Genomic DNA, 24,908 nt, shown 5'->3' on the forward strand with positions numbered 1-24,908 from the left:
CTTTAGTCATCATTCAACATGTCTCTCTCATTTTATAGAATCTTGTTGTCTCGTGCGAGCACTTTGCATACTGAGCAATGCAGTGCTTGATCTATATCGCGCTTGATACCACGATGATCTGCGAGAGAGAATCGCCATTGTTTTTTTTGTCACGTGCGCAAATAGCCGCTTCGTCCCCGTGAGTTCACCTCTGTCTCTTCTGCCTGATGTTCTCTCGCTTCTTTCAGAAAATTACTACATACCAACGCACGCAAGCAGCAGACTGGTATTCGCTATATAGCGCTGGTCACAAAAGGTCTAGAAAAAAATTGTGAATGCCTACTCCACAAATTTTGTCCATCGATTTAACAACGACCTGGGGGTCGGGGAAGCTCGCTCTTCGTGCTGCACGGCTGCTCCCGATTCGTTCCGCCGGGCCTCACGAGTCTCCTGATCAGTACCACGCACCCGCTCAACGATGCGCCCGTCGACTCAGCTCCTTCGCTTCTCGAGTCGATCATCCTGTTCGGTCGCTGCGCCTCCGCCTGTGCCCTCGAGTTCGACTCTGTCGAAACTCTCCACAACGAGGCCTGCCAACCGACCTGCGACCTCTGCCGCAGCTACGTACGTCCAGACGCGCTCGGTCTCGGGTTCGACCCACCAGGATTATCAAGCGTCGGGCGCTCAGGGCAACAAGCTCAAGGCCAAGGGTAAAGACGAGGACGGACAGGACGTGCGCGAGAAGGACTCGACCGTCGCGAACGAAGAGTTCCTCTCGCACAAGAAGAACGAGGTACGCTGCTTGCTTTCACCACTGTCCCTGCGCTTCACCTCTCGTCGTCCCCAACGGCGAAGGATGAGACTCTGCCGGCCGAGACGGCATCCAAAAATAACCTATGCTTACACTGTCCCGGTTCTTGTCCGTGCAGCGACCCATCTGGACTGCGTTGCGAGGCCGAGCGCTCTTGAACGAGCCCAGTCTCAACAAAGGTGCCGCATTCACCCTCGAGGAGCGTGACACGTTTGGTCTCTTTGGTCTGCTCCCGTACGTGCTGTTGACAGACGCGACACCTTCCCGATTCTCTGGCGCTCATGTTTCGGCGGTCTGTGCAGGCACGAGCGGCACTCGCTCGAGCAGCAATGCCGACGCGCGTACAACCAGCTTCGGGAACGACCTGACAACCTTGCCAAGTACACTTGTAAGGCTCTCGTTACTGCTTACCGTCTCCTCTGGTCATCATCCTAAAACTTGGTCGTCACGTCTAGTCTTGTCCTCGCTTCGTGATCAAAACCACGTCCTTTTCTACAACCTCTGCCTCCGTCACCTGAACGAACTCTTGCCGAGTGAGCTTTTCTTCCGCACCGTCTCATACATTGAGCTATCGGCCTTTTCGCTGACTGCAAGTCTTGACTGCAGTTATCTACACGCCAACCGTTGGAGAGGCCATCCAGAAGTACTCGACCATCTGGAGGCGTCCAGATGGTCTTTTCCTCAGTTACAAAGCCCGTCATCGCATGCGGTGCGTTACACTTTCCAGAGACTGCGCTATCGAAATTCCGCGAGCTCATCAGAATGTCCATAATGCAGCGAGCTTCTTCTTCAGGCTAAACGCCCCAAGGATGTGAGTCGCACAATCAGCCGCGAATATAGATCTGCGATAGCTGACGGGCATCTCGTGGGCAGGTCGATCTCATCGTCGTGACTGACTCTGAGGGTATTCTCGGGATCGGAGACCAAGGTGTCGGAGGTATCTTGATCAGTATCGGAAAGGGAAACATTTACACGCTCGGAGGAGGTATCGACCCGTCTCGAATCTTGCCCGTCGTCATCGACGTCGGAACCGACAACCCTGCCTTGCTGTACGCACCTTTTGTCCCGCTCGATCGTTCGCACGTTCCGTTCAGACGAATGGGAGATCTGATCTTTTGTACGGAACGAGCAGCAACGACCCGCTGTACCTCGGACTGCGCCGATCTCGTATTCGTGGCGCCGAGTACGACGCGTTTGTCGACAAGTTCTGCGACTTGATTCGAGAGATGTACCCTCAAGCCATGTTGCACTTTGAAGACTTTGGAGTCGCCAACGCGAACCGACTCCTGAAAAAGTTCCGACCCAAGCAATCTTGCTGCAAGTCGGAGATCGCTCGTCATCAATACAATTCACTGCGGTCAAGGCTGACAATGATAGCGTGCCTTTTATTTTCTGGAACAGTCAACGACGACATGCAAGGAACTGCTGCTGTCGTCCTGTCGGCATTGGTTTCTGCTTGCAGGGTGACCAAGACCGAATTGAAAGATCAGCGAATCGCCCTTTACGGTGTCGGTAAGCTCGAAACCAAGTTAGCGTGCAAGCTGCACGAACATTTGCTCACTGAAATCGAATCTGACAGGTACCGCTGGATTGGGTATCGCGGATGGAATCCGAAACGCTTTGATGCTCGAAGCCGGACTCTCGTCAGAGGAAGTCCGCAAGATCTTCTGGTACGCATCTTTTACGATACGCCTGATGACTTCGAGTTGAGCTGAGATTTGTCGGCTGACTGTAGGTGTATCGACCGAAACGGTCTCTTGACCGACGACATGGGATCAGCTCTCCGTCCTGGTCAAGAACTGTTCACTCGCGATGCGGCCGAAGTCAAGGATTGGAGACGCTCCGAGGGCGACAAGGGAATCGAACTGCTCGAAGTCGTCAAGCGCGCGAAACCCACGATGCTCATTGGATGTTCGACCCAGTCGGGAGCATTCTCGGAGGAGATCGTCAAGGAGATGGCCAGTCACGTCGAACGTCCCGTCATCTTCCCGCTCTCGAACCCGACTCGTCTTGCCGAGGCTGATCCGAGTTAGTTTCAAATGTCGCTCCTTTTTTCGACCTCGGTCACTGACTTCTTGCTCCAGGCGACATCAACGAATGGACCGAAGGACGGGCTCTCATGGCTACTGGATCTCCATTCCCTCCCGTTGCGAACCCTAACGGCAAGCTTCACAAGACGGCCGAAGCAAACAACGCCCTCATCTACCCTGGTTTCGGTCTCGGGTATGGGAATCGATCCATCTCATGTTGTGTTCATGGTCATCAAGTCTAACGAGTCCCTCGTTCTCGGAAACAGTGTCGTCGTATCTCGCGCCTCGCAATTGACCGACAAGATGATCACTGCTGGTGTCGCCGCCCTGTCGAAACTCGCCCCCGCCCTCGAAGATCCCGACGAGTCGCTCCTCCCGGCGCTCAAAGATCTTCGACATGTGTCCGTCAAGGTTGCAACTGCTGTCGCGAACGCTGCGCGGGAAGAGGGTGTCAGTCAGGTGCAACAAGATGAGCCCTGGACCGAGGATGACGTGAGTCGTCCGCCCCCTTCCCGACTCTGCACAGACTTGAGCTGACAATCGTGTTTGTACATGTGTGTGCTTTCAGATTCGTGGCTACCAATGGGATCCTGGTAAGTCACCCTCGTCTCGGAAGGCCTGTAAATCGCTCTTCCCTGGCTGACTCTGCTCTTGTTCTTTCTAGTCTACCGACCCCTCGAGCTCGTCGACAAGTAGACAAAGATTGCTTTTGCCGACTCCCAAGAAAAAAAGGCCTCGTTCGAAGACCATTCTTTACAATTCCTGTTCTTCTTTTTCCCCCTTTTTCGTACACGCCGTGTTACCTTCAATCTCCGCAGTTTTTCATACTTTTGTCTTCTGTCCAAACCTTAGCTGTACCGCATCACCATAGATGGGATTGTTTCTGTCCGCTCTAGATCCCCAATGTTATCCTTTGTGGACAGAGCATGGACTGCCGGTTGCCGTCCCTGCTCGATGACGGCCCATGATACACTCTACTGCATTGTGAAACCCGACCGCAGCTTGGAGCGTCCAGCTTGCGTCAAAGGGCACAGCCTAGGATATTCAGAATTCGGACACCTGACATTGCACAGACCCCGTCCCTCGTTTGGTCCGGAACGTCCGCGGTGAGGCTCGTGACGAAGCGGTCAGTCCTCGCGGGACGTCTGCTGTTCCTTCTTTTCGACCACTTCTCTCATCCCACGCCACAGATCAGGATGTCATCTGTCGTTGATAATTGGGGCAGGGACCTCCAACATTGGGTTCAGACGTACGCAGCGACTCTCTCTTTCTCGCTCTCTCTCCGTAGATGAGGGCTCGAACCCATGCTATGTCGAAATTCTGACACTCGTCTGTACTATGACTCGCTATCAGACGCTCGCCTATAGCAATCTTTACAATCGCCGTCGTTTCTGGGTTCCTCCTTGTCGTCGTGGGTCTCGCACTCGTTCGGGAGACGGTTAGAAAATGTCGAAGTTCGGCTCGAGCGAGATCAGATCGAGAACGTGCCGAATGGTTGTTACTGCCAGACGGATCGAGCGTTCTGACCAGTGGTTGTACCCAAGGTGGGCGGGGAGGACTAGCAAGACAGGACTATAGGCCCGGGACTCATCTGGGACCTATGGCGAGCTTGATTCGGGATTCACGACAACCGGAATCTCGTGGAGCTGTGACTGCTGATGGTAGACCTGGTTACGTACCCGCTCAGACGGGATCCACGAGGGAGATGGTCGCCGATTCTCAGATGATGGGAGGTCTATACGCTCCCTACGACCCCCCTATCCCTATTCAGCATAGGCAGTCGGTCGGTAACAGCACGCTTTGGAGTGAGCGAACCATGGTGGATTCGGTTGCACCGAAAGAGGAGAAACTCAGTACGGTCAGTCATAGCTCCGCCGTCTGCCCTCTGTCTTGTTGAATTTTTGGAAAGTCTGATACGAATACGTCTCATACAGGAGGGTAAGACCGAAACGGGTGCATCCAAGGCTGCGACTCCAGTCCTCTCGCCTCCTCCCACGCCTACTTCCCGTCCGAGCTCTTCGCCGCCCCGAGGCCCGCAGGTGTCGAGCGAGTCCAAGTCACCTGCTACACCCGGCTCCAGGCAGACCCCCGTCGCGAGAGGTCATACTCGACAAGCTTCCTCTGGCGCATTTCAACCCAAGGGACTCATGCTCGTCAACAACAGCAGTAACCAAAACACTCCAGGACTCGAAGCAGGCGAAGCTGCATTCTCGACTCCGAAACCTACCGCATCTCCGCTCGCGTCTCTCCTTTCGAACGGAATCGGAGCAGTCTCATCGAGCGCATGGACCACTCCAGTTCACGCGAAATCTCCAGCTCCGTCCGAGCAGACATACGTTTCGTCGGCCGAACCACCCAGGGTCGATCTCAAGAGAACTGGGACGTGGTCTTCGTCGATCAGCTCGTGGATCCCTAACTTGAGCGCGAACGACAAGGCCGAGGAGGAGGAAACCATGAAGTTGGTCGATCAAGCGTTGAAGAATGCCAGGTGATCCTCGGATCACTAATGCAGTAAGACTTCTTCCATAGCGTAGAAGTAGGCAGAACGCCTGGAATATACAGTGGAGAGCAGGCAGCTGGTCGCCTTTTACTCAAACATGAGAAGATGAGAAGGTATTAATGATACTAGCGTCCCTGCTGCACGCGACACGGGGCTTGCTCGCCACGACCGAACAAAATGCTCTGCGCGCGTGCTGGAGCGACGGCACGACCTCCAGAATGTAAGCAAGTGCCGTCGAGGTCTCGACCGCACGCCAAAGATCTTTGAATTTCGAATTTGTATGGCGCTGCGGAATCCAGACGGCTCCGCGTTTTTCCACACCCTTCTCGTTGAGCATCTCTGTACCTCACCTCTGTACACGAACACGTCGCCTACGCCTCCCAGGATCGAGCCAAGCTACAGCTCTCGGCCCTATCGTCTACGTCCGTGCCAAATTCCGCTGGCACCCGTTCGCCCGACGCACCTCGACGTGCCGGACCTCTTTCACGCAGCCTCGTCAACGTCTTTCACCGTTTAGCTGCACGAGTCGAGATGGGCGTGTTGCACAAGATCGGCAAAACGGTCTGGCCTGAGATCTACCCGCAAACGCTATGGTTCACATTCGTTTCTGTCGGAATTGTTGCGGGATGCGAAGTCACTGGTTACGGCATGAAGGTGAACACAAGTGAGAACAAATAGCTCCCAAATTGTCCTTTGGCAGGAATAGCGGGACAAAAAAGAGCTGATTTTGCATCTGCGAATCCAGTAATGCTCGGAATCCTTTCGACCATGTTGTCGTTTGCACTCTCGCTCAGGTCGTCATCTGCCCTCGAGAGATGGAATTCGGGTATGTCCCTGTAGCATCAGAGGGTGGACTTCTGAAACGCGGCTCAAGCGGACCCGATTGAACCTCATAGGTCGACAAGCCTGGACGGGTCTCAACCTCGGATCTCGCAACTTGGCCATGCTCATCTGGCTTCACTACCCTGCGACGACCCTCAACGCGACCGAGTTGGCCGACATCCAGCCAAATTCAGAGGCTTACGAAGCTGAGACCATGAAAGCGTTGATCGAGAAACGCACAATGATAGGGTGAGTGAAGCTGCGGTCGTAGTCTTCATGCGATGTCCTGACCCACTGAACTTCGATTTTAGCCTGATCGAGGCTTACGCTGCTGCTGTCAAACGTGAGTTTCTTCCGCAGAACGGGAACTTTTCGTTCGTGCTCACCCGTTCCTGCATGATCTTCAGATTACGTTCGTGGAGAATCCGGCATCTACTATGACGACCTCTTTGATCTTGTGGCTTGTTTACCAAAGTGAGCTGATCAGGCTTGTTCGGCACCGAATCCAAGCTGAACTCGATGGTCTGTCGATAGGTACTCGTTCCCCTCTTCGGTTGAGAACCCAAACGGCGACAAGGAAGATCTGAATGGGCTGTGGCGCTCCCCAAACCCGGACGGTTCCATCACAATCCCCATTGACGAAGTTCCGACACTCTCGTCCGCATCGCCCGAACGAATCTTGCAAGCTTCGACCTCGACCTCGAACAGCTCGCAGCTCGATTTTGATAAATCAAAGACGTTGACGAGAAAGGTCCGGCTCGCTCCGGCCTACAACCCGCCCAGGAAAGGGCTGCTGCACTACGCTCCGGTGTTTCGAATCTTCTTGCCGACCTGGAGGAAACTGGTGGGCCGACCTCTTCGTTCGAAGCCTTTCGCCACGACAAACATTCCACTCGAGATCTCGATGTTCTTGTCGGGCTATGTCGCCGAGATCATGCGTCGCAAGACGGTCGAAGCAACGCTGATTGGTCCGACATTTGCCGCTCTCAATCAATTGTCAGATGCGTACGTAGCGTCAATCTCGTCGCGTCTCACGCGCAAGGTCTTTGGATCTAATATCCGAATCTCTCGACGACAGACTCGCCACCATGGAACGCGTGCTCACGACACCCTTGCCCTTTGCGTACAACATCCACCGTGCGTCCACCTATTCTGCCGCTCAAGATATCGGCTCGACGACTGACTTGATGCCTTGCAATTCGTGATAGTTCGGGCCGTCACCTACATCTTCTTGCTGCTCCTTCCTTTCCAAGTCTACTCTTCGCTCAAGTACCTGACGATCGTCGCCGAGTTTGTCTCCGCTGTAAGTTGCTGTAGTCATAGTGAGCCTCGGGATCCGGGTGGCGAAGTACTGATTCACTCGAACACTGTGAATCTGCGCACAGACGGTTTTCCTGGGATTCCTCGAGCTCGGTACTCAGCTCGAACAACCATTTGGATACGACGCGAACGATCTCGATCTCGACTCGTACTGTACCTTGCTCGCGCGTGAACTGCAAGAGATCACGGCGCACCCTCAACCGGCACCCTCGACTTTTGTCTGGTCTCCACTCAACCGTCCGTTCTTACCCGTCGACGGACGTTCCGCGACCGAGATCATTGCCCAGTTTTCGACGGGCCAATCAACCGCTGCGGGACAAGCTCAAGCGGCAAAAGGCGTGCCAGGGTTGCGCAGGTTCATTGCGAAGAACTATCACGAATTGGAAGAGAGGGCGAGGAAAGAGAAGGAGGATCGTAAGAAGAATGGAGGGAACGCAAAATGGTGCAAGGAGCACCAAACGAGGGAAATTAACGTCTGCTCCCTGTGAGAAACCGAGTGTGAATCGGATCCTTCGCTGGTCGAAGGAAGAGCCTCTCTCAGAGATTTTTTGCCATAACTACTCTACTCTGTAAACACTTTCTCGTGCAGCTCTAAAGAGAGTCCTCTGTCAAACGAGACAGCAAGAATGATGCGAAAATAGTCTATAGCTAATGTTGCAAATTACTGAATGTTGACAACATGATCCAACTCGACGATTCCTGGTAGCGACATGAGCACATCCACCGTAACCCCTTCCTCCCAAAACCATTTCCCACTCCGTTCCGCTTCGCGACCTCCACGGTGTCTCCATTCGTTCAAGATGGCCCTCGTCATTCTCCCTTGCCAACTGTCTCTCGCCGACGTGTCGCGTTGGTACAACCCGTACCAACTCTCGGGTCTCGAAGCGAGCGATTCTTCGAAATCTTGTCCCACCTCTCCCAATTCGCGTTCAAACTCGGTTCCAACGAGTTTGGTTCGATCCGAGAGTTCTTCGTCCGTTGGGACATAGTTGCGTGCGCAACCCGAGAGTCCATCTTTCGTACGCCAGTCGTTTGGAGTCGTTTCCAACACGTGGTATTTCGCAAAGCAATCGTTCAACGAGCGCTGGCTGTAATCTGATCGAAAAATTTTCGAACAGGAAAAGAACGCCGGTTCAGTTCTCCTGGTCTCGACGAGAAAAGGTTTCAGGGAGAATATGAACATACGATACAGGTAGAGTCCCTCTTGGGGTAGAGACTCTCCATGATAAGGATAGTTGCCCCGTTCGTATCGCAGTTCCTTTGCTTGCGCGTCGAATATCCGATTCGTCGGGAGCTGCTTGCAAGAATCTGCAAATCATGACGATTCTCAATTCGAAAAAGAACCAAAACAAGGTAATCAGGTAATGATACGCTTCACTCACGAGGTCCTAACCAGCCAGTGATGCCCGGTTTACGATCGGCATGTAAGAAGATCTTTCCAAGACAGAAAGAGCTTTGCGTCAGTATGACGGTCTTTGCTTCATGAGGCGGATCCCGAAACCAAAAGGAAAATGTGACGCACCTTGCCATAGGTGTGATAGTTTGGAGGGACCCGATCCCTGACGGTCAATTCTTCCGTCACGAACTGATCCTGAGCGAGTTGTCTCACTCCCACGTTCTGAAACGGGTACCTCAACACGGGGACACAAGTTGCCGAATCGAGTTGAGCAAACAGTGCATGAAGCGGATACGACCAGTGTTCGAAAGGAGGTTGTACCAAAGAAGACGAAGGTCGAGTTTGAGGGGAACCGATTCGGGATGGGATGGGGGAGGACCATCCGGGGGCGTCGACCATGAGGAATTCGTCGACGTCGTGATGACTGACCCACGACGAGGTGGTGAGGACATGTTTCTCGCACAAATGGAGGACATGGGTTTGATACACGCTGCCGATATTGACTTCGGCTGTCGAAAAAAACGCGTATTCAATCAGTTTCGAGAGCGCGGGGAGTGACGTACAAGCACAGAAGCGATTCTTGTGAACTCACCATCATACTCGAGTTCGTACAGGACGACGCTTCCTTCTTCGAGCCAAGGTTTCAGCAACCGACGCATCTCCAACGTTGGCTTGTTGTCAAACAAGTAGATCCTCTGAACACCAAGCAACCGATGCCACGTGATCCATTCCGGCAAGTACTTGTTCTCGTGAGTCGGTACGGCGCAGATCGATACATTGAAGTAGTCCTCGGGAGGATAGCGAGGTACGAGAGAGAATTCCGCGATTGCTTCGACCAACGGGATCGCTTGGGCTTCTGAAGAGTGTACGAGGTATCGATGGTACGGTGTCGAGACTTTCGAGTGATACAGCGAACCTATTCGAGCGCTGTAACGAGGAGACAATGTCAACTGAGATGAAACCTGTTCGGAACCTTGGCGGAACTCCTCACGTCGATGACGATTCATAGTGACTGCCAGTATACAGCAGGATCGATACGGTCGTGGCCGCGAGCACCACAAGCAAATAGGTGCGACGCGAGGCGCTCATGCCGCCGACGGGCGATCAAAGTAAAGCAACACCTCATGTACTCGCGCGTCATGTCGCGTTCGACTCTCGTAAAGCTCGTATCTCGACTGGCACGAGGCCGAAGGCCCTGAGATCCGAATGCGAGATGCTCGTCTCTTGCAAATTTTGGAGGGAAAAAACAAGATTCTAACCGAGAGATGATACACTGCGAACACATGCCCTCTACACACGCGAGCCCGTTACATACCGTCGTCCGATACTGCTGCCGAAGGAACTTCCTCGAGCAGGTCGTCCTCCTCGGGCTCGAACGCGTCGAACGGAACTCGGTAGAGCTTGATTAGAGGCTGTTTCGCATAACAACGATTCGGTGAGCAACAGCGTTCCGCCATGTGAGAACGAGCATGTGATTCGAGAAAGGCGTACCTTGTTGGGGTCCTTGAGGAGGACGTACTTGCCCTCGGGTTGCTTGAGGGCCAAGTCGGCGATCGTTCGGACGATACCCCATCCGTTCGCGAGGTTGACGTTGTTTTGAGAAGCAAAGTCACGCGGCTTGGACGTTTGAGTGCCGAGGATGACGTGTCGGGAAGCGTCACGCGGGGTAGCACGCGAGACCCATCTGAGGGAGGAACGAAACATAAGCACAAAACGGGTCGATCTCGTGGAAAGGAACGAACCCAATCTTGAGTTGGTCAGCACCGGCGAGAACGGACTGAACAGCCCATCGAGCGAGCTTGCTTGAGTTGTTCTTCATCTCGGTCGCGACGACGGCTCCACGCTGAGTGTCGAGCTTCGTCCTCCAGTCGGGCGCACCTCCCGATCCTTGCGCACGCGAGTCAAACTCGTTCAGCGTCTTGATCGTGACGTACGAGTCTTGCTCCTGCGCCGACGCAGCCTTGACGAACGCGTCAACCTCGGTACGGACGACAATGCCAACATCCTCGTCCTCGGTGATCGAGATGTCGAATTTGCGGTATCGGAATCCGCACGACGCGAGCGGCTCGGTCTCGTCGGGCGAGTAGAAAGGGTTCGGGTGGTCGAGCTCGACGCGTGCCGAAGGGTCTTCGCGGACGACTTGGAAAGCAAAGTTTTGGTTGATGTAGGTCGCCTCGAGGGACAGGGCCGAAGGCGAGTTGAGCGTGTCCTTCTCGTTCTCGAGAGGAGGGTCGGCAGCGTTCTCGTTGACCGAGGGGTAGTCTGGATAAAATCGAGTCAGATGGAAAGGTAACAACCAAGACAGTGCGACTTACCCAGGGGTCCACCTTCCCGCTTGTCCATGAACAGCTTGTCGCCCTCGCGCGTGAGGACAATGTCCCACGGGTAGACGGATCGGCCAGCGACCATGAGCATCGAGATGATGCTGTCGGTAACAAAGATGCGCGCGCGGTCCTTGGCGGCGAGGTCCTGGATGACAGGGTCGTCCGAAGTCGAAGGGTTGTAACGGAGTCGGTCGACGACTTGGAGAGGCTTCTCGTTCTTGGTGTTGACGCGGTCGAACACTCGGTCGTACTCGTACAGGAAACCGTGCGAGGAACTGTCAAGCAGGGTTCAAGTCAGCTTTCGAGATACGTGCCGACAGGAAGCGGGGGGAGGTCCGAAGAGCTTACAGGGTCTCGGGCTCTTCAGTGTCGACATCGAGACGGAGTTTGCTGAGGCGCGAGAACTCGATCTCCTCGAGTTGCTGCCAGTCGGCGCCAATGTTGACACTCGCGTCACGAGTACGCTGTTCCTTGTTCCAGTCTCGGTATCCACCGCGTCCACCCTGGGTGCGAGCTCCGTTGCGGTTGTTCTGCTGCTGGCCACGCGCGTCGCGTCCACCTTGCGCAGCGTTGCGTGCTCCTCCGCGGCCAGATGCCATGGCTCCACCTCGTCCTCCTCCACGTCCGTTGGCGGCAGTGCGAGATTGAGGGCCGCGAAGACCACCAGCTGAAGCACCTCCAGCCTTCTTGGTCGCGGCACCACCAGCCACGAGCGAGAAGGACGCCTCGTCCTCGTCGTGGTAGTAAGCGAAGGTACCGGCGCTCGAGGCACCGAACGCCTCCTTGGGCTCGCGGTACTTGCCACCGGTCTGGCGGGAAGCGGCAGCGGCAGCGGGTTGCGACGACTCGGCGTTCCAGTCGACAATCCGGCCGAGCTTGTCGTTCTTCGAGAAGGGCGCGTAAGGAATGCTGTCAACGGCCGTCGAACACGTCAGAAATGGCCTGGCAAGTGTCGAGAGCCGAGAGGGAAAAGTGGTTGATGAAAGGGAACAACTCACTCCTTGAACTGAGCCGGAAGGTGGTCAGCCGAGGGGCCGAAGCCTGCCTCGTTGTCTACGACGGATCCGATGAGTGCCGACAAGCTCATCCTGCGAGTGCTGTCGATCACGTAACGAGATCGAGAAAGAGATGAAAAGAAACGCGTTAGCCGAGAGCGATTCTTGCGGAGCGGGGCGGCAAGATCCGTTCGGGTTGTACGGCACCTCGTGGGAGCAGCCGTTGCCTGGGCAGTGACAGCGTGGGACGTACCGAGTTGGGTGGAGGAAATGAACCTGCTCGCGGAAACGACTCTCTCTTCGCCTCTCTCCACTTCGTTGCAAACAATCGCACATACACACTGGTAGTACTTGCAGAACAGCTACAGCAATGCTTGAGCGACACACCATCTGGCAGTACGAGGCAACGCCGTCCAACGCCCGAGCCCCGTCTCCCTCTGCCAACCTTACCTAGGCAAAGAAAGCGCGCTTAGGTATGGATCCGAGACGTTCACCTGGCCAGGAGAAGCGTATCTCGCTCTGTCGCCGACAATCTCGCAGCGAGGAGGCTTTTGGCATTCACCTGTGGGTTCTCCGAGCTCGACACTCTCGCAGTGGACCTTCCTCCCACAAGGTAATACTTGCCGTCAGCCAATGCCGTAGTCTTGCTGTACTCAGATCAGGCAGCTAGATTTGACAGGCCTACGACTTCCCCTGCAGCCTCGCCCAGGCGTCGTTCGGCGAGACTTTCGAGTTGCACATCTCGTGCACTTCTCATGCCAAGGAGCATACGCCGATGATCTGTCCACCGCGTCCCTTTGTTACCTCGCGCTTTGCCTCAAAGAGCTCCGCTTACTTACCGTCCCGACAGACGATAGTCCTATCCTACTTTTGCTACCGCCCACGCTCGTCTCACTGTCTACTGGATGTTCGAGTCGGGTATTTACAGGAAGAAGACGACAAAGATCCCCTCTTTGATTGGGCGATCATGTCCTGTCCCTCCGTGTAATGCATGTTATCAATCCAACCCATGAACGGTTCGTTTTCGCGCCCAAGGGTCGTTTGCTACGGTTTCAAAGAAGTAGTGAGAACAACCTAGTTTTGCGAACTCACTATACTGTAACCTCGAGACGAGCGTTCTACAAATGCGGAATCGTAAGTTGTTGAGAAGTATCCGAGGTGTTACACACCGCCGATTCCAGAACCTTCTTAGGGCTCGCGCCCCTCCCAGAGGGCTCGCACCCGTTGTCGTCCGTGTTCAAGGTTCCATGATCCGTGCCCTTCCACCACGTTCAATGTCGAAAATGCGGCCGACCTCGTCACCGACTTTCACCGCAGGTACCCGTCCAAGCTCACCGCACCCGCCTCACAACAGAGCGCTCGGGCTAATAAGGGGCGCTGACCGACTGGGAAACCGCAGGCTCGTTTTCTTTTTCGGTTTTTTCGGGTCTGCTCGGACCCTCCCCGACGCTCTGTTCCCTCACTACTCTTGGCTCACCACCCCGTTCTTCGAGTCCTCAAAAAAACCAGGGTACCGCCCTCTTTTTCCAGCCGCTCGCCATCCAGACCTGCTCCAGCGTTTACCTGCTTTCTTCCTTTTCGTCCACACCCTTCCCCAGTGGCAGTCCCCATCCTCGCTCGAGTAACGTCAGATGACAGCCCCCCTTCGAGCTCGAAGCTTCCGAGGCTTCTACCGCTGCGTCGACGCGGTAGGTAGAAGCTCGTTCGTGCGATACGCGGATCGTGCAGGTGGTCGCACTTCGCAACAATGCCGTCACCGCCGAGTTGGAGAAACTCGCTGTGACTGCCAATGGCATGACTGCATGGCACATCGCCTGCAGGATTCCAGTCCAAAACCAACACTACCTTTACGGGGCGTTGTTCTCCGGCGCAACACCCTCCCAAATCGCCAACTTCCTCGAAATCGTCACGCGCTGCTCCAATCCGTCGCCTATCGTCATCGTGGCGGCTTATTACACGTCGTTTACCAAGGCCAATCGCGCGACCACCGGTTCCCCTAGCATTGAACGACAGCAGGACGAGTGGGACGAGTTAGTCCGGCTCACTTTCCAAGGCTCCTTAGCCAACCCCCACTTCCCGTCGAGTGCGGGATTCGCTCCCGCCGCCGTCGCCGCTGGCGAGGAAGGCGACGTATACGGTACCAGCCGTGTCCGCTACCGTTCCGGCCCCGACAGCCGCTGTAAGTATCGGTCACCTTACCTTCGTCGCGCCCGAATTCGCTCCCTCTTCACAGCTGAGAAGCCGTGGACGTCTTCCTTGAACAGAGGAGTAGTGTCACACCGCGCCGATTCCAGAGCGGCTCAAAACTGGCGGAACCGGTGGTCGCGCGATTGGCCTTGGTAAACGACGTGTAATAAGCCGCCACGATGACGATAGGCGACGGATTGGAGCAGCGCGTGACGATTTCGAGGAAGTTGGCGATTTGGGGGGGTGTTGCGCCGGTCCAGAACAACGCCCCGTAAAGGTAATGTTGGTTTTGGACTGGAATCCTGCAGGCGATGTGCCATGCAGTCATGCCATTGGCAGTCACAGCGAGTTTCTCCAACTCGGCGGTCGCGGCGTTGTTGCGGAGCGCAACTACCTGCACGATCCGCGTATCGAACGAACGAGCTTCTACCCGCGTCGATACAGCGGTAGAAGCCTTGGAAGCTTCGAGCTTGAAGGGGGCTGTTCATCTGACTGTACTCGAGCGAGGATGGGGACTGCCACTGGGGAGAGGGTGTGAAACGAAAAGGAAGAAAGCAGGTAAACGCTGGAGCAGGTCTGTAGGATGGCGAGCGGCTGGAAAAAAAGGGCGGCACCCTGGGTTTTGCCGAACGTGGTGGAAGAAGGGCACGAACATGGAATATGGAACACGGACGACAATGGGTGCGAGCCCTCTGGGAGGGGCGCGAGCCCCTAAGAAGGTTCTGGAATCGGCGCGGTGTAACACGAGGGGGCCGTGCACCGTGACTCGACAGTCCCAAAAGTGATGAGCTCGATCGATGTCGACATCACTTGGCAGCAAGCGATATATCTGATGAGGCTAGTATGAGGCTGGAGGTATCTCGAGCGGAGCAGAGGAATTGAATATGCGCTTATCTTGGGGAACTTGACGAACGAGCTAGCCAAATTCTAATGTTACGCCTCTCTAGAGACATGTCGCTCATTTTTTCGCAGAAGCAGGTATGTATGCGCATTAGGGCGTTTGTGTCCACAGAAATCCACGTAGTGTAAGCCGACAGGTAGCGGTGGGAAACGAAGTCTGGTAAGACAGTCATTACGCAAGTAACAATACTCAAAAGGATGCAGTTTCCACAGACAGAATCGCAACAACACTGTAATTCCGTCAAGTTCAGCTGAAACAGGATGCTATCGTCCGCAAAAAGAATACATCTTGTAATGTCGCTGGCGCTCCTCTTTCGTCTTTCGTCTCGGTTGCATGACCGTCTCGTCCCCACTGCTGCTCCCCTCGACCTCGACTTGTCTCCCAAGAGCTCTGATGATCCAAGTTTGATCATCATCGTCATCCTCCTTCTCGGCGTCTGGGTGTGTCGAACCTGCTCGAATATCTTGATTCAACCTCGATCGTCTCGATTCGCGCTCCTCGCGATCAAGTTCTCTACCCCTCGCTCGCAATTCACGCAACTCGACCGCTCGGCTCGCAATGTCTCGTTGAAGGTTCGCGATTCGAACGAGCTGAGCACGTTCGCCTGGATAATTCTCGCCAGGTTCGCGTTCTTGAGGGGGCGGCCAACGATCGGCCGAGATTGCAAGGGGTGAATGTGTGAAGGGTCGAGACGGAAGGAGTAACCCATCGAGATTCGGTGAAGTGCCGTTCGCAAACACACTCGGCTGATCCGGATCAGTCGTCTGGGTCGCAGAAGGGAACGTCACGCGCAGAGGCAAGTCGGTGGGCGGGAGAGGCAGATCGTCAGACGAATCCGGTGGCGTCGCAGGAGTCATGTCTTGCTGAGCTCGATGTCGATCGATCGCAGCCGAGACGCGACGGGAGGCGACTATGAGTTGACGAACCGTGTGGCGAATACTGTCGGTTTGTTGAGCACTCGCACTAGATTCGAGCGGGCTCGAAGATATCGGAAGTGTAACTGGACTCGCAGAGGACGGTCGAGGGTAAGGGCTCGAGGCGGTACGAGCCGAAGTACCCGAGTCGGTCAAAGCTGACGCTCGATCAGATAGATCGGTCAACGTCGATGCTAGCTGTCCGAGCCTAAAGTAACATGTATGCATATTAGTGCGTGATTTCGAAAGTTATGCTGGGCGCGTTACACTGACCTGGTTGCGAACGCGACCGTCCGACTTAATCCCTGTCGAGCGAGACGGACGCTTTCCCGTCGATCGCTGTTGACCTCCCTGTCATCGTCTTCAGGATCTTCTGTTTCTGCCAGTACGCGAACGTCCTCGATTCTCGTCCTCGTCTCATTCAGCCTCGCTCTGACCTCGGACAACAGTCTTCTCGACTCTTCATACGCCTCGACAGCTTCCGATTGATGAGACACATTTGTCGTTGTCGCTGCCGACGACGTGGGCGACAATCGGGAGCCGCCAATCCGAGATTCAACCGTTCTCAATCTCTCTGCCGACTGCCTCAACCGCCTCAAAGGATCGTTTGGACTCTGAGCTGCCCTGACTGGATCACCTCCATCCGCCTCGATCCTTCTCGCCCTCCGTTCTCCTAGCCATCTCAACCATGCCGAAGTCGAACCTTGTTCGCCATCGAACGGATGTGGGGGTGGTGAGGGAGTTCGAATCCTGCTCGTCGGTCTCACCGGATCAATCGAAGACCCGCTGTATCGTCTCAAGGATGAAGGTACGATATCGTTCCAGCGTGACAGTGCGTCGAGAGTTCCCGTAAAGTCCCCATCGCGACCAGGGGTTTGATCGGCGAGAGGCATCAAGGCAGTTGGTCGAATAAGGATCGAGGCGACTGCTTCAGGTTCGAGTCCATAGAACGGAGATGGTGCAATCTCTGTCTGTCCTATTGCTGATGAGGGCGCGGCGGGAAGATGAGAAGACGATGCGGACGGAGCATGGGTCGATGCTGCATCGGTAGTGGAACCATAGTCTGCACTCCGAGAGGGTTCCGTCAGGCTCATTCAGGATGACTTTCTTTTGGCTTCCGAGACTCACGGTCGAACGGTAGAGGTCGAGGCATCCGGTCTTTGTTCTCAATGACGATTCCGATGATTCAACGTAGATTGCTTTTGGCAAAGAATCAGTTGTTACAGCTGATGAGAGCCCTGGCGTGTAGCTGAAATCTGTTGCTCTGATGAACTCGAGCCGAAATGTCGACAGCGGTCAGAGAACTTGTCAAGATCGGCGAGGAATTGCATGCGCGGCGCGCATCATAAATTCCGGATCCGGTTTCCTGTTCGGAAGCGGCACCTTGTTCTTTGACACCGCATCGCTCTTGGGAGAACCCAACAAGCCCACAAAATCCGAAGGGCTCCGCAGAGAACTGCTCAGAGAATGAAGAATCTGCTGTGCACAGCCTCTATTGCTGCTAGTGATTTATATACTACATTTTAAGCTGTATCTGCATCGGGTCGTTGGTGAAGTGGTTATCATGCGAGCCTTCCAAGCTCGCGGGACGGGTTCGATTCCCGTACGACTCAGGTTCTTCTTTTGCCTTTTTGAAGGGTTTTTTTCTCGGGACCTGCGCGATCTCTCGTGTGGGAAAAGTTATGTACACTTTGTTCCGAGTTCTACATGGTCAAAACGAGCTCGACAGTCGGCTCAGAACGATCATGACCTCTTTTTCGCCTTGCAGGTACCGCCGCCTCACTCAAAGAAGCATACAAAGTTGAAACCTATTCTTCTGGTAGAGGCGAATCGCCAAGTCGCTGATGAAGCGGGGGGGTCGGCAGTATCAGGATATCGGAGCGACGATTGGAGAAATGCCAAAACAAAACAAAAAAGAAGCAAAAGAGAAGCTGAGTCGTACGGGAATCGAACCCGTCCCGCGAGCTTGGAAGGCTCGCATGATAACCACTTCACCAACGACCCGTTGCAGATTCAGGCTGAAACATCCAATATATCCCAGAATGCAATACCTCACAACGCTCTTCGGAAGGCTTAATTCCTTGAAACGAGTTCGAGTCGACTCTGGATAGGGGAATGATGGTCTAATTACAATTTCTTCCGTGTTGCGTTTGGATCTCATGCTACGTTGCCACTTGTTTCACCTTGTCTACCACTTCTTCCACTCCCTGCACTGTTTGTCCCTGACCTTGAACTTTGATCGCTTGTTCTTCGGTCCGAGTGACGGAATCGAGTCCGTTTGCTTTCGTCGCTGAATGAGGTGCCGAGTTCCATTGCAACGAAGACATTTCGGACAATCGAGACTGTCGAACGAAGTACCAAATCACGTCAGGAAATCGTTTTCCGCGTTAAGAAAGGAGAGAAAAAAGGGAGATGGTGTTTCCGTACCAGGGCTCGAGCAAACGCAAACACTTCTTCATCTCCCGTAAAAATGGAACTCGCACCAACGACATCAGCCGACAATCCAAGTTCGTCCATCATGGCACGTTGGTGGGGTGTGATTTCTCTCGTCGTGTTGGGATCTGCAGCCGCCGTTTCGTCTGAAAAGACGGCTTGAATCGGAGGATCTGACAAGATGAACAGTTTTGTCTGGAATAGAACAACTAGCAGTGAGCCTTCCGAACCCTTGCGCGCGTGAATACAGTTTCGAGAGAGCAAATTACCCTGGCTTCGTAAGCGGCATCGATAAAGAGAATGAACCTCCTCGCCTGATCTTTCGTCTCGAGTCCAAGTTGAGGCACTTCGGTCAGAAACACGGTACTGAACGTTTTCGTGATCTCGAGGTAATCCGCTGCCGAATGGGGACCTCCACACAGGTCGGAAAATTTGAACAAGGCGACTTTCGAAGTCGAGAGTGGGATATGGAGGGACCTGCCCCACACTGACAGGACTCGGGACGAGACGATCTCTTCGGGAGGAGTTTCGGCGGAACAGGCGGCGTGGAACAGTTTCGACATTTCGGTACGGTTCGATTCGTTGAGTGGGTCAAAATACACTTTTGTCAATTTTCGGGGTCGTTTGCGGTAATCTGTACCAAAAAAGAAGAGAGTTAAACAGATGTCGAGGCTCGAATGGAGCGCGTTTCGCACACAGGAAAAAAAGCTTGCCAATGTCGGAATCGAGGCAATGCACGACGAAACTCGACTTGATCAAGTCGATGCAAGGCATGAATTGGTCTCGCTGAATTCCATTCTTGTACAGGTCGTCTGGCGCTCGACTGCCAGAGACAGGGTCAGCACTGGTTGGCACGAATCTCGGGAACCGGGGACGTACTTGGACGTCATGACACACACGACGCCGTGAGCGTGCAGCGCCTCCATCAATCTTCTCAGGATCATGGCATCGGCAATATCCGTCACCTGTGGTTCGAAGCTCGGAGTAGTCAGATCGCAACACGTCCCTCTTGCATAGCACAAAAGAGTCTCACCTGGAATTCATCAAAGCAGAGGACTCTGGTCTCCTTGGCAATCTCTCGCGCGACGAGGACGACCCAGTCCTGAGCCATGCCCGATTCGACCTTGATGCGATGACCTTTCTTGTGCACGTCCATCATGAACTGATGGAAATGAACGCGTCTCGAACCAAATCCTCCTGGTTCGGTTCCAGGGATGCGGTACTTGTCGGGCAGGTTTGCAAAGAAGAGATCCATGAGGAAGGATTTGCCGCATCCGACAGATCCAAACAGGTACAACCCCTGAGGGAGTCCCGGTGGTGGAGGGGGCAACGGGATTGCGGCCGTGTTGGCCTGGTGCAGTTCGTCTGCCATGTCGGCGAACCAGCGCGAGCGCATGAGTCGATCCCATGCCGAGGGTTTGACGGGAGGGGGGAGTGGACCAATCGGTGGAGGGGTGTACGCGTCGAGTTGGTTGTACATGGTTTGCAAGAGGGCGACGATCGAGCGTTGGTGGTCGTCGTTGGTGATCAGTCCCGACTCGACTTGGGCGTCGTAGGCTCGAGTCGGACCTGCGGGAGAGCGAGCGGTCGCGGCGACGGGCGCATGCGTGGCGTATGCACGACGCAAAGGTTGTGGAAGCTTGTACGAGCTTGGAGTGAGCGCCAGAGTGGCAGTGTCGGGTCGGGACGGGTTCCGAGATGAGCGAGTGGAGCAAGTCGGAGCGAACGACCCAGCGAACGGCGCAGCGGTGGTTGCGATTGTGCGCACCGAGAGCTGTCGAGTTGTATACCGGATAATCATCGCAGCGGGCCTAACTTGACGTGCGAGACGATGAAAAGGAGCGGTCGAACCCCGTCGCGTGCATTTTACCAACTTTGTCGCTCTCTCTCGCCTCGTCCTAGACTGCCGAGTGCGCGTCTTGCCAGCATCAGTCGTTGTCGCACAGAGCAAGTCGACGACCGTGGTGGACCCCAAACGCGTCGCATTCGACAAGGGCTTCCCCACCGCCAGCCGACGCGATGGAGTCTTCCATGCTCAAGGGCCTCCGCCACAGCGACTATGAGCGCAGGAAGGTCGCCTCGCTGCAGATGGAAGCTCTAGGTGAGCATCCTTCGCCGCCGAGAGGTCGCACGTCGCTGAACCTCCTACTTTCGTCCCAGTTCGCGACCTCGCTCTCGAGAAGCCGCCAGACGACAAACGCATCAAGCAGATCATCAGTCAGCTATGGGACTATGCTGCACCGAGGAGCGCAGAGGGCCCCAACAATATGGCCATGCGCAGCGGAGGCATGATTGGACTCGCAGGGGTCACTGCAGGGTGTGCACCGTCTTGCCTCACTCATCTGTACAGAATGTGTCGTTACTAACACGCGAGGGCCCGTTCAGGCTCTCGGTCGGACCCGATGTCCTCCCAGCTTACCTCGCAGCGATCCTCAAACCCGTCTTTGCCGCGCTCGACGAGGCTCACCCCAACATCCGCTTCTTTGCGACCGAATCCATCTACAACATCGTATGTTGACCCTACCATCCACTGTCTCTGCTGAATTGCGCAACCTGACTTGAAACCGGCGATCCCTGCGCCTTCAGACCAAATCTGCTCAAGGCGAAATCTTGCCCTACTTCAACGAGGTGTTCGATGCCATGTGCAAGGTCAGTCACCATCAAAAATGTCGCTAATCTTCGAACGTGCTGAAAGATCGAGAACCTCAGCTCGTGGCCGATACGGAAGCGTCGATCAAGAACGGAGCCGAGCTCCTTGATCGCACTCTCAAGGATATCGTCGCAGAGTACGCCACGACCTACATTACAGGGTACGGTCCATCCGACTCGATTCCCTCGGCCCAAGTTCCTCCCGAAGAACTCGAGCAAGGGGTTGGACTCGGGTTTGAGAAACCGTTCGATCCGCAAGTCCCGGCCAAACTGCGCAAAGCGTTCTCCCTCTCGCGGTTGGTCCCCCTCGTCGCCGAACGCATTCACGTGTTGAACCCGTTCACCCGCGGGTTCATCATCTCGTGGTTGCAACTGCTCGACTCGGTCCCCGATTTGCAACTCGTCACGTTCCTCCCCGCGTTCCTCGAAGGGCTCATGCGGTACTTGTCTGACCCGACCGCCGAAGTCAGAGTCACGACCGAAGGACTCTTGGAAGGCATGTTGCGCGAGATTCGCGACTGTCGCGAAGCCGAGCTCGACCGTAGGCGCAGGCGCGTCGAGTGGGATCGGATCAAGGAGGAACGAAGACGGATCAAACGACTCATGCACGAGAGTAGGGAACGACAGAAACTCGACCGCCGGGCAAGTGAAGCGAAAACAGTTCGACACGCGACGAGAGACGGGGACAAGAAGCAATCGCCAGAAGACGGATCAAACTTGCCGGAAGCAGACGAGCAAGCGATCGTCGACGACGACGAGCAAGGTCAAGACGACGACGTTTCGGACGAGACTGATGACGACTATGATGACGAGGATCCAACCGAGTGGCAGCCTGGCGAAGGCGTCGATGTCGACTATGCCGCAATCGTATCGATCCTCGTCGAACATCTCGACAGCGCAGGTAAGCTCGAACGATGATCCAGATCACCCTCGATCCGACCTGACGATTTTCCCTGCAGACGAAGAGATCCAGTCCATCTGCCTCCATTGGATCGCCACTTTTCTCGAGTTCGTCCCTGGAACCGTAATTCCTTTTGCCCCCAAGATCATTCCCATCATTCTCAAGGGGTTGGGTCACCATGTACCCGCGATTCAAGCGATTGCCCGCACGACGAACGATCTGTTCTACTCGATCGTCTACGCACTGCCAGATCCAGAACCTCATAAACCAGCCGCGCAACCCACCCAGGCTCAAGCTCCACTAGCGGCCAACTCGAATTTGCGCAAAGATACCTCGCCGACTCTCGCCCAACTGCCACGCGATCGAAACTTGACCTCCTCGCCACCACCGTCCTCGATCCCGTTCCCCTCGGCAACTCCCGGTTTCACCCCTCGACACGATCGCAACAAACCCGGCAGTGATGCTTCGATTGGACTGCAACCCATATCTCAACAACCCTCGACAGTTTCACTCGCGCGATTCAACGAACCGCCTTCTCTCGACACTGGGGCCGATTCGGTTGTCGACGATTCTTTCAGAGGACTTACGGGAGACGAATCGAGCTTGTTGGACGAGTTTGATGTCAAGTTCGAGTACGCCGCGACCGTCAACGAAGTCACGTTCGCACTGGTCAGCGAGAACGAAGAAACTCAAGTCGCTGCCTTGCAATGGCTCTTGATGCTACATCAGAAAGCGCCGAGAAAAGTGAGACCACTTGTCGAGATTCTGATATCTTTGATCCTTCATGCCAAGACTGAGACTCTTTCATCCTCCGCTCGTAGATTATATCCCCTAGCGATGCTGGATTACCCCGAGGAACAGGTCCCGATTCGAATCCGGCAGCGACTACAGGTAGACAAAGACAGCACTCGAGCGCAACGACCGCGTCTGCCGCCGTCAATGGCATTTCGATCGCCCTCCTGCTCAAGATCTTGTCTGAAGCAACCGAGCAAGTCGTACGGTACAACATCCAACTCGTCGCCCAGATCAGTACTTGTTCGGTCCTCGAAGAGATGGGGATCGACTACTTCCCTTCGTTCATGAAGGGGGTTCTCGACCTGTTCAGCACCGACCGCAAATTACTCGAGAACAAAGGCAGTTTCATCATTCGTCAACTGTGCACGAACCTCAACCCAGAGCGCATCTATCGGACTTGTGCCGAACTGCTCGAGAAGGACGAGGTGAGTTTCGCTTTTCTCGAGGTTCAAAGCGTTCGTTGCTTCAAGAATTGACTCAGCTCACGGACCGTTGTGCAAAAAGTCGGATCTCGAATTCTCTTCGATCATGGTGCAAAACTTGAACCTCATCATGATCACCTCTCCGGAGCTCGCCGATTTCCGGAGACGACTCCGAACGCTCGATACAAAGGATGGTCAGAACCTCTTCTCGGTCTTGTACAGGTCATGGTCCCACAATGCGGTCGCAACCTTTACCCTGTGTCTCCTGGCTCAAGCGTACGAGCAAGCGTGTGCCCTTTTGCAAATATTGTAAGTTATCCTTGGACACGATCACCCCTTTGCACAGATACTGAACGCTCGGCTCAGTGCTGAACTTGAGATCACGGTATCCCTCTTGATCCAAATCGACAAACTCGTCCAGCTGCTCGAATCTCCAGTCTTTACTGGTTCGTATTCAATCTTTCTGGCGTTTCAGTTTGTTCGAGATCATGCTCACGTATACGAGTTGTCTCTTAGCGCTTCGTCTTCAACTGCTCGAGCCAGAGCGACATCCGTACCTGCTCAAAGCCCTTTACGGTCTGCTCATGCTGTTGCCGCAATCGAGCGCATTCGCAACCCTTCGAAACCGATTGAGCGCCGTCAGCTCGCTCGGATTCCTCCAGACTGTACCAAGGTGCGACAGTTCACTTTTCTATTGTCTTTTCGACACCGAGCTGAGATACCCCTCGAGTGGCTGGCTTTTCACAGAGCTGCGTTTGGTGCAGGACCCGGAGCGCGAGGATCTACCATCACTTCACCCTCGACAGCGACACCTCTCAATCGACGAGACACGCCTACCGAGAGTCCCCACATTCGGTGGAACGAGTTACTCGGACACTTTCGACACGTGCAAAAGAAACGTGCGGCGATCTTGTCCAACTCTCCGAACGCGCCGCCTGGACCTGGAGGGATCAACAGTTCGAGTTCGAGCATGTCGATTGGAGCGACTCCAAACGACTCGTTTGACAGTATCCCCCCGCATTTGACTTCGGCCAGTTCGTATGCGGGTTCAGCACCCACTTCGAGAATCATGCCGGTCAAACGTCGAGGTGTTGTTGGACCTTCAGGAGCAGGAAATCAACCTCCGGTACCGAGTCGAAGCGAGAACAGTCTCGCTGGCATCCTCGCACACCAGAACGGTGCTGGATCTGGATTCACTTCGGTCGGTGCAAGTTCGAGGATTTTTGCGAGACCTTCAGCAGCAGCAGGAGGTACGAGTGCGACTACTACCACTTCTCAAACTGGATCTGGTTCGAGTGTTGGAGTGTCTCGAGATGGGAACGCAACTCCAGTCGCAGTCCAAAGAGCGGTGAGCCCAACGGCACAAGCAGCAGCGAAACGAAGGCTGGGCCCAACCGGATCGAAAGCTTGAATCCATCTTCCTCTATCGACCTAATGGTTTTTGATTTGTGTGTGTATGTGTGTGCACGAATACTCTGTCTCTCTCTCGTTTTCTCTCTCGCCTCTTCCTAGAACACCCGCATGGCTTG

General features: G+C 54.8%; 8 protein-coding genes across 8 annotated transcripts; 4 read left to right on the plus strand and 4 right to left on the minus strand.

Annotated features, from left to right (window-relative positions):
- Window positions 1–457: 457 nt before the first annotated feature.
- MAE1 (malate dehydrogenase (oxaloacetate-decarboxylating)) lies at window positions 458–3,516 on the plus strand (the record flags this gene model as incomplete). Its single annotated transcript, XM_076675770.1, has 15 exons — window positions 458–772; window positions 909–1,024; window positions 1,093–1,178; window positions 1,246–1,323; window positions 1,397–1,499; window positions 1,568–1,601; window positions 1,664–1,839; window positions 1,923–2,107; window positions 2,192–2,302; window positions 2,370–2,460; window positions 2,526–2,818; window positions 2,875–3,013; window positions 3,087–3,312; window positions 3,389–3,413; window positions 3,485–3,516. The coding sequence occupies 15 exons, from the start codon at window positions 458–460 to the stop codon at window positions 3,514–3,516; spliced, it is 2,010 nt and encodes a 669-aa protein (XP_076536909.1).
- A 904-nt stretch (window positions 3,517–4,420) lies between these two features.
- JCM15063_005550 (uncharacterized protein) lies at window positions 4,421–5,312 on the plus strand (the record flags this gene model as incomplete). The annotated part of the gene is made up of 2 exons (XM_076675771.1): window positions 4,421–4,678; window positions 4,755–5,312. 2 exons carry the CDS (start codon window positions 4,421–4,423, stop codon window positions 5,310–5,312), a joined length of 816 nt encoding a protein of 271 aa, XP_076536910.1.
- A 539-nt stretch (window positions 5,313–5,851) lies between these two features.
- Window positions 5,852–7,950, plus strand: JCM15063_005551 (uncharacterized protein; the record flags this gene model as incomplete). Its single annotated transcript, XM_076675772.1, has 9 exons — window positions 5,852–5,984; window positions 6,066–6,146; window positions 6,217–6,391; window positions 6,454–6,485; window positions 6,550–6,616; window positions 6,677–7,147; window positions 7,221–7,279; window positions 7,351–7,445; window positions 7,528–7,950. The coding sequence occupies 9 exons, from the start codon at window positions 5,852–5,854 to the stop codon at window positions 7,948–7,950; spliced, it is 1,536 nt and encodes a 511-aa protein (XP_076536911.1).
- Window positions 7,951–8,123: 173 nt separating this feature from the next.
- Window positions 8,124–9,947, minus strand: JCM15063_005552 (uncharacterized protein; the record flags this gene model as incomplete). Its single annotated transcript, XM_076675773.1, has 6 exons — window positions 8,124–8,557; window positions 8,648–8,770; window positions 8,845–8,896; window positions 8,985–9,367; window positions 9,451–9,785; window positions 9,850–9,947. 6 exons carry the CDS (start codon window positions 9,945–9,947, stop codon window positions 8,124–8,126), a joined length of 1,425 nt encoding a protein of 474 aa, XP_076536912.1.
- A 218-nt stretch (window positions 9,948–10,165) lies between these two features.
- JCM15063_005553 (eukaryotic translation initiation factor 3 subunit D) lies at window positions 10,166–12,269 on the minus strand (the record flags this gene model as incomplete). Its single annotated transcript, XM_076675774.1, has 6 exons — window positions 10,166–10,270; window positions 10,350–10,542; window positions 10,601–11,120; window positions 11,174–11,457; window positions 11,531–12,091; window positions 12,181–12,269. The coding sequence occupies 6 exons, from the start codon at window positions 12,267–12,269 to the stop codon at window positions 10,166–10,168; spliced, it is 1,752 nt and encodes a 583-aa protein (XP_076536913.1).
- A 3,259-nt stretch (window positions 12,270–15,528) lies between these two features.
- On the minus strand, window positions 15,529–17,332 carry JCM15063_005554 (uncharacterized protein; the record flags this gene model as incomplete). The annotated part of the gene is made up of 3 exons (XM_076675775.1): window positions 15,529–16,387; window positions 16,453–17,242; window positions 17,308–17,332. The coding sequence occupies 3 exons, from the start codon at window positions 17,330–17,332 to the stop codon at window positions 15,529–15,531; spliced, it is 1,674 nt and encodes a 557-aa protein (XP_076536914.1).
- Window positions 17,333–18,341: 1,009 nt separating this feature from the next.
- JCM15063_005555 (AFG1 family ATPase) lies at window positions 18,342–20,413 on the minus strand (the record flags this gene model as incomplete). Its single annotated transcript, XM_076675776.1, has 6 exons — window positions 18,342–18,521; window positions 18,607–18,807; window positions 18,882–19,246; window positions 19,326–19,435; window positions 19,492–19,577; window positions 19,646–20,413. The coding sequence occupies 6 exons, from the start codon at window positions 20,411–20,413 to the stop codon at window positions 18,342–18,344; spliced, it is 1,710 nt and encodes a 569-aa protein (XP_076536915.1).
- A 218-nt stretch (window positions 20,414–20,631) lies between these two features.
- On the plus strand, window positions 20,632–24,790 carry VAC14 (Vac14p; the record flags this gene model as incomplete). The annotated part of the gene is made up of 11 exons (XM_076675777.1): window positions 20,632–20,713; window positions 20,773–20,929; window positions 20,998–21,121; window positions 21,199–21,261; window positions 21,322–22,162; window positions 22,221–22,906; window positions 22,984–23,382; window positions 23,462–23,688; window positions 23,746–23,825; window positions 23,896–24,052; window positions 24,127–24,790. 11 exons carry the CDS (start codon window positions 20,632–20,634, stop codon window positions 24,788–24,790), a joined length of 3,480 nt encoding a protein of 1,159 aa, XP_076536916.1.
- Window positions 24,791–24,908: the final 118 nt, after the last annotated feature.

Source organism: Sporobolomyces koalae (assembly GCF_050403365.1).
Source record: "Sporobolomyces koalae JCM15063 DNA, S_koalae_JCM15063T_v1_ctg2, whole genome shotgun sequence".
Taxonomy (NCBI): Eukaryota; Fungi; Basidiomycota; class Microbotryomycetes; order Sporidiobolales; family Sporidiobolaceae; genus Sporobolomyces; species Sporobolomyces koalae.